The sequence below is a fragment of the Pyxicephalus adspersus genome, chromosome 5 (assembly GCF_032062135.1).
Source record: "Pyxicephalus adspersus chromosome 5, UCB_Pads_2.0, whole genome shotgun sequence".
Taxonomy (NCBI): domain Eukaryota; kingdom Metazoa; phylum Chordata; class Amphibia; order Anura; family Pyxicephalidae; genus Pyxicephalus; species Pyxicephalus adspersus.
Window position 1 is genome coordinate 132,973,484 of NC_092862.1, and position 14,977 is coordinate 132,988,460.

General features: G+C 38.4%; 1 protein-coding gene across 1 annotated transcript in view; it reads right to left on the bottom strand.

Moving 5' to 3' along the window:
* The window catches only part of SLC39A12 (solute carrier family 39 member 12), a 30,713-nt gene that overhangs the window by 9,013 nt on the left and 6,723 nt on the right, over nucleotides 1-14,977 (bottom strand). Inside the window, exons 3-8 of the mRNA XM_072412769.1 lie at nucleotides 14,351-14,552; nucleotides 12,468-12,676; nucleotides 11,448-11,628; nucleotides 9,840-10,012; nucleotides 7,964-8,131; nucleotides 1,378-1,485 (exon numbers count right to left, since the gene is read on the bottom strand). Coding sequence (XP_072268870.1) covers nucleotides 1,378-1,485; nucleotides 7,964-8,131; nucleotides 9,840-10,012; nucleotides 11,448-11,628; nucleotides 12,468-12,676; nucleotides 14,351-14,552 — 1,041 coding nt within the window. The remainder of the gene's footprint in view (nucleotides 1-1,377; nucleotides 1,486-7,963; nucleotides 8,132-9,839; nucleotides 10,013-11,447; nucleotides 11,629-12,467; nucleotides 12,677-14,350; nucleotides 14,553-14,977) is intronic.

Consider the following 14,977-nt stretch of genomic DNA (forward strand, 5'->3'; position numbering starts at 1 on the left):
GATTAAAGCATATTTAAACCCAACAACATGTAATACATTGCATTTACCAGTCCTTAGATGTAATTGCAGCATTTGATTTTATGTTTATTTTTCATGCTGCCAGTAGTACACTTTCTGCCCCAGGGTGCCAACCAGGGCCGGACATAAAGATGTGCAAGGTGTGCCACTGCACGAGGGTGCTGAGCTGCTCTCAACCTACAGGCGCTACCATGGATGACCCAAGTCAATTTAGCATTGTGCCCCAAGTCAGTTCTGAACAGGAGCCCACCATTGGCTACATCCGTCACTGGTGCCAACGTTTACTTACTGTAGGCTATCTATGAAGGAGCAGTGTTGTAATCTTAGGACAGGGTTCCTCCATATGTTGATATGAGGAATTGAGCAATGAGCAGTTTGTACTTCTTGGGTCAGTTTGAGTGACACCAATGATCTTTTTGGCTGTCTGTAAGGATGATATTCTTCCCAATGACCAGCAATGTAAGAGACATTCTTCCCACTGACCACCATGCTAATGTACTGTGAGCTGTGGATGGAGTAATTATAGAAGGGGTTCCCTGAAAACGGAAAGTACATTAAGGGTTCCCCCATATTAAAAAAGCCCGGAATTACTGTCTTGGGACAAGATTACAAAACTCCTCCCTCTCCTATCCATAGCATAGCGTGAGTGTTTTGTAGTCCACAGAGAAAGCTAGGAACAACTGATAAAATGTACTGATAAAAAATAAAGTTAGCAGCTCACATGTTTTATGAGCAGGACCAGCAGGTATTTTTCCACTTCCGATTACATATTTTATAGACAAGTGGTAAGAAAACTTTTTTTAGGGTTTAGATAAACATGAAACCTGTTCTTAGGATTCCTGAAGTAATCAATGGTTCTTCTGGGCTTACATTAGGTTTAGTGCTGTATAGTCACTTTCTATGTATAGCCTGGACTATAGCAAATTGTAGTAGGGTATCTCTAATAGGAACCAAACATGAACAGAACTGAGTTCTGTGTGAAGCTGTGGATTCAATGGGCTCAACCAGACATCATTCAAACAAGTCTACTCATGGATCAAAAATATCCATGGGTAGACTTGTTTGGCTTTGGACATTGCTGCATATTGTCCTCTCTCTTTTGTATGTATGGTCTTGTTGCAGCTTTAACTCTCATACATGTCTTACTTTTTGGGCTCCATTTATAAAACAAGGAATTGGACATTCCCTCAAACATTCCTTGGTGGGAATCATTTACTGTCTTTGAAACTCACGGACCAGGACAATTCCCATGAGAGAATGTTTGATGGAATGTGTTATTCCCCGTTTTTTAAATAGAGACCTTTGTCACATTTATTCACTGGAAACAGCAGCTAATAAATGAGGAAGAAAACAACTTACCAGTTGAATTGTTGAAGTAGATTTGGCTTTTCTTGACTGATCATTTAAATGGGATTCCAATGGAAGATCATGGGAATGTGTCAGGTGCCCATTTACCAATGATAGACCCTACAACAAGAAAGTATATCAGAAATACAAAAGAATGCCATGAAAAGTCATGCCAAGACAAGTAGTCGTGTACTCCAGTAACCTTGTTTTCTTTCTTGGCTTCCATAAAATTTGCTCTCCATTACCATTTTAGTTTTTTAGCAATGAAAAGCTTAATGTGTGCTCTAATTATTTTCCCTTTCTGCCTCTCTAAAGTACTTAATTGCTTATATCAATTTACAATAATTGAAACAGGCAGAAGAATAAAGTTTTGCTTGCAGATGTAACCAATTCTTTTGCACATTGCACCATTTTACCTTTAATCTTCCACCCTTTACCTTTCAAGCTCTTGTGAATAGGATCCTCTTTTCATCATATATAATAAACAACTCAAAGAACACACAATGTAAAGAGCAGTAACCCATTGCTTCTGATCAGAATTCACTTTTCCAAGTCACTTTTCCAGATTTGGTTTAGATTTGTTGCCTGGAGCTTGCTTGGTGTTTTCTTTATTTGCAACCTGCATTTGTTTTAAATATCTTAAACATTTGTATAATTTACTTTTTGCCAGTTTACTGTACAACGCTACAGAACATGTAGTGAAATATTTAATAAATGTTATAAATCAATTAAGGTGCTGTAAGGTTCATGTCCACTTGATTTCATTATAGGAGGACAAATCAGTTTTTAGGTGAGTATGCCCTTCAAGTAATGGTTATAAATCCACAAACTTGTACTGGAACTTCAAAAATTAATGATGTTAAGATGTTATATGTTACATATATTGTATTTTATAAAAGAAATGTATTTGTTAAAAGACGGTGTGTGTTCCAGTCTAATAATCCTTATAGGTTGTCCTTATCAGGTAGTAGGTTTTGTCTGGAATATAGGAAGATTGCAAAAAAACTATGTTGGCCCTATTCACATGTCCCCATTAATAGATTTTTTTGTGCCCGCTGATGGGCCACTGTAGACTTGAAGACCAATGTTGACCAGCCCGTAAAATTGTCACCTTCAAAGAGTTGAAAAAATTTCCCAGGATAAAAAATGTATTCCAGCTTAGGGTGCACATTCTTCTGTCCTCTGCACACTTTGTTATCTCAAACAGTCCTACTAAGGCTACGTACACACGTCAGATGATTCTTGTATGTTAATCCCCTCAGGGCTGATATCGGACGAGAATCTGAGGTGTGTATAGCACTCATTGTCCAGACAACAGACAAGAAACAATCCGATCCGATCCCTTGTTCTCCCCTCTCCATAGAGCAGAACGTTGATGTATGTATATGCTCGTTAATGCATTATGCAGTCTTTTGTCATTGAAAAGGATTGTGAAAAATCAGTTCCAACGACAATTATTGCACGTGTGTATGCAGCCTAATTCTTATCTTTGAATGCAGAATATTTGGTCCTAATGTTGGGAAGATATAAGAACTTTCAGTTCACCTAAAATTGGGTTTGGCTTTGGATAGATGCCTACCGGCATGTAGGGTTTGGTTTTGGACGGATGCCTCCAACAGTGTCTTGCATCACCTGGAAATTCCAGCAATGAAATCTCTACTGATGCGTTCCCCGTTCCACCCATCTCCTGCAACTATCCTGAGAGCACCCTGCTCACCTTATCAGATTTATTATTTATTATTTATTATTTATTCCACAGAGAACACAACCAGAGCAGAAAACTTCTTAGAAAGAGCCTCCTGGGAAGGAAATCTCAACCCACCCTCGTAAATTTGACATACCAGCTTTGAGAGGACTGACCCTTTAAGCAGAATCTGCACATCAAGAGCACAAATTCTTCAGCCTGATACAATTTCAGCTATTCATGATGTTGGGCAGATCGAGTGTTCTTGTTTATGCTGAAAGCAATTCTGCGGATTGAGTCAGAACAGACATACCGCAATAAAGAGTCCTACAAGCCCAGAGAACAGAAGACCAAAACATTTCATTTCCCTGGTATTTCACCATGCTGTGTGGACAATATCAAGTGTCTCTTTCCTTTTATTGCAACACTGACATTAGGCTCAAATCACCAAGTTATGACACATGCAATAATTACTAAAAAAATTGTCAATTTTTTATTTTTAATTGGCTAAAAATTATAATTGCTATAGAAAAAAAGGAGTCATTATTGTATATTTTTCCTGTTATGTATGGAACATAGAGGTCAATATTTTCAAAAGGAGATTGATTGTTATTACTATTATCCTACTTGCAGAAATATTTAGCAGTCCCATACAAGAAGCATTTAAACTTGTAAATTTACATAAATGGATAGACAACTCTTTTATGTAAGGTATGTTTGGTTAAAAAAAAATATTAAACGTTAAAGCTTCTCCACTTTTGTCTTTATTGCTGCAACAATAAAGACAGAATGGGAGCGCAGAGTCTCCTGGGATGCATGACGTGGGTATCTGGCTGCTCTGTCTGCACATGCCCGATTTCCTACATGAGAAAAATGCCAATCTCAAGCATGCGCAGTGAGATCAGCACTCTTTTTTCCCCATTTACAGCAGCAATGTCACCCATTCTCACACCTGCACGGTGCAAGATCAGGTGACGTAGATAGAACAGTCAGAAAAGAAAGAACATGACTGCATACGGCGCTTTCTCCCCCAAGCTATTGATTGTGAACTACAGACTGCTCCCCCCATCTTTTGGAAAAGAAGAAAAGGGTAAGTATACCTCAGTCCTAACACACTTTTGCTCTAGTGATACATGTTGTCATTCTAGGTAAAAATAAATGAAACAAAGGCTGAAAAGAATAATGCATTCATTAGGGTTGCTCAAATTTCTGATTCTGCTTACCCAAATATGAGCAACTGTGTGATCGTTATTTAACGGCTGTTATGTGAGCGGCGTTCCCATTGACTGGCGGTTATCAGGGGTGGCACAAGCAGCTACTCAATACGTTCATACCCTGCTACTATTTAAACAACCAGGTAATCCAAATTTTAGATTTGACATCAAATCTAAAAAATGAAAATCTGAATGTAATAAAATATTGTTACTCGGGTTCAGGTACCCTTTAAAGTGCACCTTCCATTTACATATTAGTCTAGGACTTGAGTAAAAGAGGGCAGGTGTTCTTTGTGGCATAAAAGCAGAACTAAAGTTCTGCAAAAAAAAAAAAAAATTGTGATATGCAGGTTCAATTATTGCAGAAGAGACATGCAATACTTACCTGCGGAGCTGTACATGTCGGGATGTGCTGGGTAACTCGACATTGCCCGGGGCTATCGGGACTGAATGCCCTCCCACCATATGCGTGGGAGTTACATTTTCTGACCTGGCCAATAAAGATGTTTAAAAGATGAAGGCACCTGCCATGAAACGGGAACAAGTGGGTGTATTTAAAATATTGCAATCAGGCTGGAAAGGTTACCTGTACAGTTGTCTGTCCCTTCTGCAATAAAATAACCTTTCCTTCCTGATCACAATTGTTTTGAAAAAAAGACTTAGTTGCGCTTGAAAAATATTTTTAAATGTTAAAACGAACATATATTTTGCCCAAGCAGAGTAAATCAGTAAGTTTCATTTAAATCAACCTATGGAATAATCACATCTCGGTTTGTCAGATGGCTGTGATGGAACCCAATGGCTGCTAAGCCATTAGCACGTCCCTGTAGCTCCAAGGTAATTCTCCATCTGCTACCTTTGCAGAAGGAACAAGATTTCAAAGCAGAACTCCAGGCACATGATTTATTTTAGGTTTGAAGAAGTTATCTTTTGGCCCCTGTCTAATACTTCCAAGGACTCCATTTTTTTCCTAAAAACCATATCTGCTAGCAATAGATGAGGTTGAATGAATGGTAAAACAATAAGTGAGTATTAGGTTGCATGTTTATTCCAGCAACAACTGCCACTTTAACAACTTTTTACCATTTTTATTGCTGCTTCTGTAGCCATTGGGCTGATATTCCCCCATTTCTTCTGTGGTCACCAACAAGCAAAGCTGAGCAAAGTAACAAATACGGCCATTGCTCACCTACTTCTAATATTGCCACCCTTACTTGAGTATTTTTAATTCACTGACTTGGAACAAGTAGGCAGATCAGCAATTCCAAATTTCCATATCAGAACAATTGCCTTGGGTAAGCGTATTGGTATGGAACAATGGAGCTCATCAAGACAGCTATGGCAGTCACCATATATCTCACTTGACAAGTTTCTTTTATGACCCTCCCTGAATAAATTTAGATCGGTTTAAATAATCTTTTTTTGTAACAAAGGCTTTCGCTCCTGGTATCAGAATATTTATCGAATAACCAAAAGGCAATTCTGCATTAAGCTAATTCACATTTGTTTATTGCATTGTAAGTTCCAGGAAGTTAAGAACAAAGCATTCTGGAATTCTGCTCTAAATCATGTCTTGTTTGGAACCATTAAATGGCCGCATACCGAGTGAGTTAATATAGAATACAGCTGAGAACAGTCTTACGTTGGCTTGTTAAGAGATTGCAGCTCTAGGAAGCCATATGAAATGAACAAAGGGAACAGCAAAATTATGCCTTGGTAATCCTTAAATGAGCTCAAGTGTATTACTGTAACTTACGTAATTGAAAATACATGTAAACCCAGCACAATATCGTACAGGTAGAGAATGGAGTCAAAACAAAGTCAAGCTTTTTCCCCTAATTTCACATTGATCTGACTTCAGCTTTAAAGGCCACTGTGAGAAACTGGAGAATAAGAACTGAAAACATTTATTTTGAAAGTGCTGAGTGTCCTTAAAGTATATAGACTGAACTTCCAGTTTAAATTGGTTAAGTGCATTACAAGTGCATACAAATAAAAGAATGTAAAGGCTTAAAGTTTCTTTTCTTTAAAACAGCAGCCAAAGACTGAGCAGAAAATCTTTTCCCCTACTAGTCTAGGGAGACCACTTCTTCCACACATAGGGCCTGATTTATTAATGCTCTCCAAGGCTGGAGAGTATACACTTTCATCAGTGAAGCTGGGTGATTCAGCAAACCTGGAAACCTGGAGGGCTTTAATAAATCAGACCCTATGCGTGGAAGAAGTGGTCTCCCTGCAGCTCTGCAGAAAATCTAATCCCTGTAGTATGCAGAGCTCGGGATCTGACTCAGCAGGTGGAACAATCTTATTGGACAATAAGATTCTGCACAGTTTTTATTTCCTGCACATGGAATGTATTTAGTTTAAGTTGAAAGTTCATTTGGGCTTTGAACTGGCCTGAAACATTTTAGGATTTTTAACAGTGCTGAAGTGCAGGTAACCTTGTAGTCCCTTCATAGTTTGAAGCATGCCAGGGAGCGGCATACATGTCCTGCATGCAGATTTTTTAATAATGATGGCCAGTAAGATCAATGGATGGTGCTGTGTAATGAATATTCAGCACATGCAGCATGTTGCTTTCAGACCCCAGGTTTACATTTTGTTAGGTAAAGGAGAAAACCCCTTACATGAACATCAGTATCCAATACACTCCTGGGTGTGTTCCATGTCTGGTCCTCCACTTTTGTTGTTTCCTATGCTGGCCTCTATGTTACTACTGTGCCTGCAGCAAAATAAAGGATTGCAGATGGAACCGCAGGGCACATAACAGGATACCAGCACCCGACATTTCCATGTCAATTGTAAAAGATTTTCCATTATGAATACCTCTTCAGCAAAGTTGGTTTAAAGTAAAATTGACACTACCTGAAGCATTTTTAAGGTTTTACCAGTGTTGACATGCAGGTAATGTGATTTACCTATGGGTATCTCTGTACCACTTTAAAGCATTCATATGCTCATGTGGAGCCACTTGGACTAGTTTGGACCCAGGCTGTATAGGAGGCTTTGACTTGTCAGAGACTCTACTGACCATTACGGTGTTTTTTTCTGTAGTCCATCCCCTGTGGCTACTTTTTGGCTATTGGGAAATTATGACATACCTGTCAAGTGTCTTTTTTTCTACCTACAGAACAGACCACCTAAATATTCCCAGGTTGCCAATGTCCTGGAGAATGTGCCAGCAGACAAGGGGAAGCACAGTTATTGGAGCTCAGGAAAGAAACATCCCAATCATTTTAGTTGGCAATTATGTTGCCATCTTTATGAGGATTTTAAATATGATTATATCTTTGTTTTAAAACACACTTGGCGTAACCAGTTAAATAATAATCACATGGGAGCTTCTTATGGGACCACATAGTATTTGAGAATCTTAAGAAGCCAAAAACAAAAAGTGACTTCTATAAATCCTGAAAAAAATGTTCAGTAAAACCTAGTAAATGCCATCTGCCACATGCTCTGTAGAGATTGGTAATTAGGAATTTAATTTGAAGCCCCTGACTATCTGGTCACTGTTGGAGATGAAAACCGTGGTCAATCAATTGTTTTTTGAGATCCAGCCTAGTTTGAAGACAAAATTAAACAAATTGGGCACTGGATAGGCCAATCCATCTAAATTCCTTTATTCTGAAATAATATTTTCTATGCGTACAAATTAAAATGATTTAATCTGTTCATGAGGAGAGAACATTTCATTTACCTGTCTGGTGGATGAAACAAAGAGAAAGCAGAGCTTATTAATGAGGAAAAATCCATGAATGCCGGCAATCATTCCCATTATCTTCCACAAGTACTGTTTCTCCTCTAAGTACGGTTCTTTATTGTTTCCATGGTGGTCATGGGAAATGTTTTCATGAATACCTAGAACCTAAAAAATTCATTGATGGCACATTATAACATACATATTTTTCTGGTCTCTAGACTTAGCTGACATATTGAAGTAACCAGTTTTGGGTAACTCAATTAAGAGTTTGAATTTAGACAATGGGATATAACACTATGGTACTTTGTCTAAAGTTTTGGCTTCTAGTTTGGCCATGACAGTGGCCACTCTCAAAGGATCATAGCACCTTCTACTAGCTACTATGCCTTTTGTCTGCTACTAATAGGCCAGCTACTGTGTTCAAGAAACCAAAGCAGTTGGCCATTAGCAGCAGTAGTATAGTCATATTCCTGTTTACTAATCCTGAAATGGAGCAGATTCAGATGTGTTGCCATTGCTATTTTTGGGTATCTTGCACTCTAACTCCTTTATCCCAATTCCATCCACCAATAAACTTTTGCCCAATGTTTTTCACATCAAATTTTTCAAGAAGCACCAGGACAGGGGCATTTAGTAAATATCTGTCTGCTTCCGCACCAGGGGTGATGGCGTGCTACATAATAAACATACCAATTGGGATCCAATAAAATAAGTGCAAAGCTGATTTTAGGTATTATTTATCATCTATTACTAGAACACACATGGCAAAAATGCTGGAATCCTTTGTGGCCAGTAACAAAAGACCAACATTTGCAAATGTTTGGCTCAGGCTACATGACCACTAGAGAATATTGTACTGTGTGCAACTGTTAGACCTTGGATTAAGTCTAAATTTAGATTTGCGTTTTTCAATCCTGTGGTCACGCACTTCTGTGTGGTCACCTTTAACCTCTAAGCATCCAGGAGCATTCACTGGTGGGTTTGAGCGGTGTTTGTTGTATATGGTTAACAGTGGTTGCATTTTTTGCATTTGCCTTGTACAGGTGACAACAAACCGCATGATATCCTGGTGCTGAAGTCACAAAATCACAGTACCACCTAACCACTGTAGCTTGCCCATTAGCAGCAGCCAAAACAAAAATAAGCTATTGGAAGGTGCTATGATCCTTTGAGAGCGACATTACAGTCTATGTCTGGATTAATCAGGCCACTGTAATGGCAATCACAAAACAGGAAAACATGACAAGGGATTTCAACTCAATAAGCAGAACTCTCAGGTGCTTGAGGACTGATTGATAGCAGTGAACCTGGACAGTGAGGTTCCTTTTTCACTTTTTAGTATTGAAACTGCTTAAAAAAAAAGCAAAAATAAAAAACACTTGCACATGTTTAAAAATGGTACCAATTCAGATGTATGGAGGTGATGGAGGGTGGGGGGCCCCCTTGAAGTGGATGCTGTATGTCCACTCATGGCGATGCTATAGTTTCCTACCTCTTGTCAAACAAAGGATAATGAATAGATTTATTTGGTCCAATGGTATTTTTTTTGCACCAATCTGAATCCTTATTCTTTTTTTTATTATAATTTTTAATAAACAGGATTTATAAAATGCTAACATATTACACAGCCCTGTACTTTAAATGGAGGTTGCAAATGACAGACAGATACAACCAATGACACAGGAGGAGGAGAGGACCCTGCTGTTTTTACTTTTACTTTTTTAATCAGGATGTTTGTTTTGCTGATTGACATGGTTTGTATTTATATTGAATATCAAAAGAAAAAGCAAAGACAAAAATTAAAAAAAAAAAAAACACATTACTTGTAGGTGAAATAAAATTATGATAGGTTTCAGTAAAAATACTTCCTTACCTGGGGAATGAGATGCAGGAGTGCGTCACCAGACAGCGTTCCGACGGCCAGTCCAACAAATAACTGTAGGATGAGTTTGTAGCTTTCTTCACAAGAACTGAAGATGATAAGAGTAGCACCAAACATGGAGCCGACCGTCAGAAGCAACACTGCAATTGTGCTGTAACCATATCCTAGGAACTATTCGAAAAAGTGTGTTATGAATTGTATTTTCTGTAACATTCAATTTCTAATATCATCATGATATTATATTAATATGTATTTAATCATGTTTTCAAGATACTTCTAATATGAAAAGAAAAATCTAATGTATTATAGTAAGGTTTTGTCGGTTCTAATTTTAAGGTATTATCATGTTTAATTTTAAGGCTAGGGATGAGCAGCGAATTGGGCCGTTCTCGCTTAGCAAACATGTAGGCGGGAACGGCCTTTGTAAATTTGGCCAGCGAGACCGAGTTTTTCAGGGGAGCGGAGCTGTCAGCTGATTGCTCTTACAGCCCTTTACTAGTTGTATGTGTTCTTAGATAGAGTTTCTCTATCCAAGAACACAGGAGTCCTGTGATCCTGGATAGAGAAACTCTATGCAGGAACACATACTACAGGGTGGCAACAGCAATCAGGGCAGCGGAGCAGCTCCACTGCTCTGATTGCTGTTGCACTCCTGTACTATGTGTTCCTGGATAGAGTTTCTCTATCCAGGATCAAGGTGTGAGTCCCGCAGCCTGCTCATGAATGAATGCAGCGTGGGAAAAATCCTCTGATTTTTCCCAGGGACGCATTCATTCATAAATGCAAGCTGCATGACTCACTCTGAGAGGAGGAGTAGTTCCCGGGGCACTACAGTTTAGAATGAGGGCTAGCCCTCATTCTGACTTGTAATCCCCAGGGATCGCTCAATGACAGGAGGATTCCCACGGCTGTATTTATGAATGCAGATGTGATAATCCTCCTATAGTGATTTCCGACGGTTTTGCAAAATTTCACGAACCCATTGGAACTTTAGGGAAATTTTCGCGAGAATGCCAGAGGCATTCCCCCTCATCCCTATTTAAGGCTAAGTTCAATGCTTATATTTTACGTAGTTTCTCTTTCGTTAGCATATTAATAACATTTTTAAAAAATACCCAGATGATTTTTTTTAAATATACTTTTTAGGATTCAGTGACATAATTTTTTTAAAGGTTATGATTGGATCATAAACAATAACAATAAAACTGAAGCACTGCCATCCGAAAATAATTTTTATCCGAAAAGGCCTTCAGCTTGCTTGTAATCATTATGCTAGCTGAAATAATAATTACATGATCAGGAGGCTCCCTGATTGGTTTCTGATGTAATTTAGTAACAAAGCTATCAGTAACAGCCAGGTCTGAAAACCTAGAAACTGTTGAGTTGGCTGATAGCTGTTAAAGGGCTGATTCTTAGCATGGGGAATTGTGCTGGGACGTGGTAACATAGACCATGTGGGTGGGAAGGAGCCAAGCATCAGAAAACAAGAATTCTGTTTCCCATGTAAGCAAGAAAACTTCTGGAAAAGCACTCAAATAATATTAATTAAAAAATTACGATAGAAAGTTAGCTTACAATGAATTTTAGTATAACTCTTACTTTCTAGGGTGGTTGGAGGAGGGAGCTGCGTGCTTGTATAATCTTCCACTGGACAGGTGCAAGAAAGAAGTTGATGGATAATTGCTGGGCTGATCAGTTTGAATTGATCCCGGGAAATTGGAGACTGGCTGTTTTCTAGTATGATCTTCACAAGTTCATAAGATGAAAAGCAAAACTGACCCTAAAAACATAAAAGAAAAAATCAGGTCCTTTCAGGGAAACACAATGTTTGCTAAATAAGTAAATTGATCTGAAAATGAAAAAAAGTCTTTTGTATCATATATTTCAGTGGTGAGCTGAATTACGATTATACATCCATGACTTTTATACTATTTTATATAAAGTTACATTGTTTCTTCTTAAAATCTAAATTGATTTTTTTGTTAGATTTGGGTCCAACGGCTTAAGCTGCACTTGCAGCTTTAATGAACCCTGATACGGAGATTTCCTCCTAACCCTGGCACAGGTGGCTGTATTGAGAGCTCTCTACATATTGCATGCCACAAAAGGCAATACACTAGAACAGCTATTCCCAACCTGTCTACCCCATGAAGAAGCATCAAAATAATTTTCAAGTCATCTCTACGGATCCTCTACTAAAGCTAGAAAAGTCCGATGGAAAAAAATGCAGATAGCTAAAAAGAATTTATTGTCATGCTAATGACTCTGCCAAGTTGCATTGGCTACGAGGTCGCATCACATAAAGAATCTGCCAAAGCTTAAGGAACCCCCTTTGGAGCCTTTGGAGAAACTCTATGGTTTCACAAAACCCTGGTTAAGAATGACTGCACTAAAAAGTGCATGGAAAAGAAAGCACTCTATTACCTGCCTTCCAATGGATTCTCTAGGAAAAACAGCACCCAAGTGTGTACCATTATCTTGTGCATCTCTGGGTATAGGGTTTGCATAGGAACATTACCTGCAAGCCTCCAGTTTTATCCATAATAGCAGAATCTGTTTTAGGTGCAGTTTACCTGTATTGTTTCTGGTAAGAATATAATGTGACATGGAAAGCCTTACCTGGTTCCACCCTGCAGAGTGATCTTGTGACTCAGGAATGATATGATGGCCATCCTTTGGTTCTTCACTTTTCTCCATTGATGGTACAGGTAAGGGTTCATGATTTGTCCCAGGTATTACAAGGCTTCTCACCTTCCTTCTATGGTTTTGTTCTGTGGTTTTGATGCATGACATCACTCCTTTCAGCTTTCCAATAAGTTTGTCTATGTCTAAGGAACAAGCAGTTATATATGTACAGTATATCTTAGAAGAGAAGAGAAGAAGAGGTAGCAGTACTTCACTAATATATCCAAAAGAAAAGTCTACATGTTCAATGCAAAACTATGGATAGCATACAGTCTAGATGTGGTGCCATGGAACTCCAAACCTTGGGGACCAATAAACTTAAAATTCTAGAACCATTTTTTCCTTCTATTTCCTACTTTCTTCCCATGAGTGCCATTTCACTATATCGAGTATATATATCTAGACAGAGGATCCTCATAAGCTCATGCTGATTCCGTTTAAACTGTTTTCCTCTGACTCAACTAACTTAAAGCAGAGCTTTGTGAATGGAGCAGACCAGGCAGTAGGTTGAATCATTTGCTTTAGCAAGGAATATGAGACTGGTCAGGATTATTGGAACAAAGTACAGAGATATCCTCAATGAAAACCTGTTCCACAGTTCTCAGACTCGGCTGAAGGTTCACCTTCATAAAAGATAATGACCAAGCACACAGTGAAGACAACACAGGGGAGGCTTAGGGACAACTCTATGAATGTCTTAGAGTGGCCCAGCCAGACCCCTGAATTGAACCCCATTGAGGATCTCTGGGAAGACCTCAAAACTAGTGTTGGTGTTCGAATTTGGATAGACCTGACCCCCAAAACACGGGATTCAACAGTAAAAATTTGGGGAAAAAATGTAAAAAATGTGTTTAAAAAAATAAAAATGAATTTTAAAGTAATTTATGAAATGTTTGAGTTTTTTTAACTAACTTTTTTTTTACAGGTTTTCCCACAATGATATTATGATTCCCCCGGCACCTTTAGTGCCCAGAGATCATAGTGGAACTGCAGAGGTAATCTGCAGTTCAGTTCCATTGTGACGTCACGTGGGAAACTGAACTGCAGATTACCTCTGCAGTTCCACAACGATCTCTGGGCGCTACAAGTGATGAATGAGGACATCACCTGTAGTGCCCTGTATTCTTGGATAGAGAAACTCTATCCTCGAACACATAGTAGTAGCACAGCGGGGCAACAGCAATTGTTGTTGCAGCGCTGTACTATGTGTTGTTGGATAGAGCAACTCTATCCAAGAACACATACAACTAGTAAAGGGCTGCAAAAGCAATCTGATTGCTCTTGCAGCCCTTAAAAGACCCTAAAAAAAACCTGAATTCTCACAACATTGACTTCAATGGTGTTCGAATTCGGTATTTGATCACCCAGAGAATTTCTCACTATTCAATTGAATAGTGAGATATTCGACCAACACTACTCAAAATGACTGTCTGTCCCCATCCAAACTGAGCGAGCTTGAGAGGGGCAGAAAATCCCCCAATCCTGGTGTGCAAAGCTTGCTGTGTCATACCCAAAAAGACTTGAGGCTATAATTGCTGCCAAAGCTCTGAATACATATCATATGCAAATGTGATATTTCAGTTTTTTTCTTTTTAATCAATTTCCAAAATTGTCTAAATCATTATGAGGTACTGAGTGTAGAATAAAAGAAAAAAGGAAATAATTTAAATGATTGTAGCATCAGGCTGCAACAAAAAAATAAAAAAAAAAAATATGAAGGGATCCAAACTCTTTCTGCAGCTTCTGCACAAATATATCATCCACACAAATGAAATGAGAATATGTATTGGCAAAGGTCTCATGTAAAGTTCACTTACCTTGAGTGAACAGTTCATTAGTTCTGTTTAAAGATTTGAAGATGACCTCAGTGAAGATGTCCGGAGAGGGCAGTAAATATTTTCTGATACAGATCCGTTGGATGGAAGCTGTGACAATCACTTCGGCCAGTCTGGGGAGTATTAGTTCATCAATGCTTTGCAATGAACCAAAGTCTTTCTCCAGGGAGTCAACATCTGTACACTGCAATACACAAATAATGCAATATAAAGGTGGGAGGATGACTTTGTTATAGTGGTGGCTTTTCTGCTTCTGCCCAAATTTAATTTTACATAAGATGCTACTCATGAAGTCCATCAGTCTCATTTAAAAAACCGAGCAACCTTAAAGCAGATATCTCAACATAAATCATACAGTTTGCTTTTTTATAAATGTATGCGTAGTCAAAATTTGTCTTCTTTATTTTTGCATAGAATAGAGGAAGATAAAACTACCCATAACTTTATTTCTGATATCTCTGTAACTTCAGGTGGATTTTCCTTGGCTTCCTGTGCTAGAGCCTTACTAGGAAGTTGAAAGAAATTTCAACAAGATGATGGTATAATCTGACTGTACAATTTAAACTTAACATACAAATTACAATTAATAAATGAATAGATTAGGTTGGT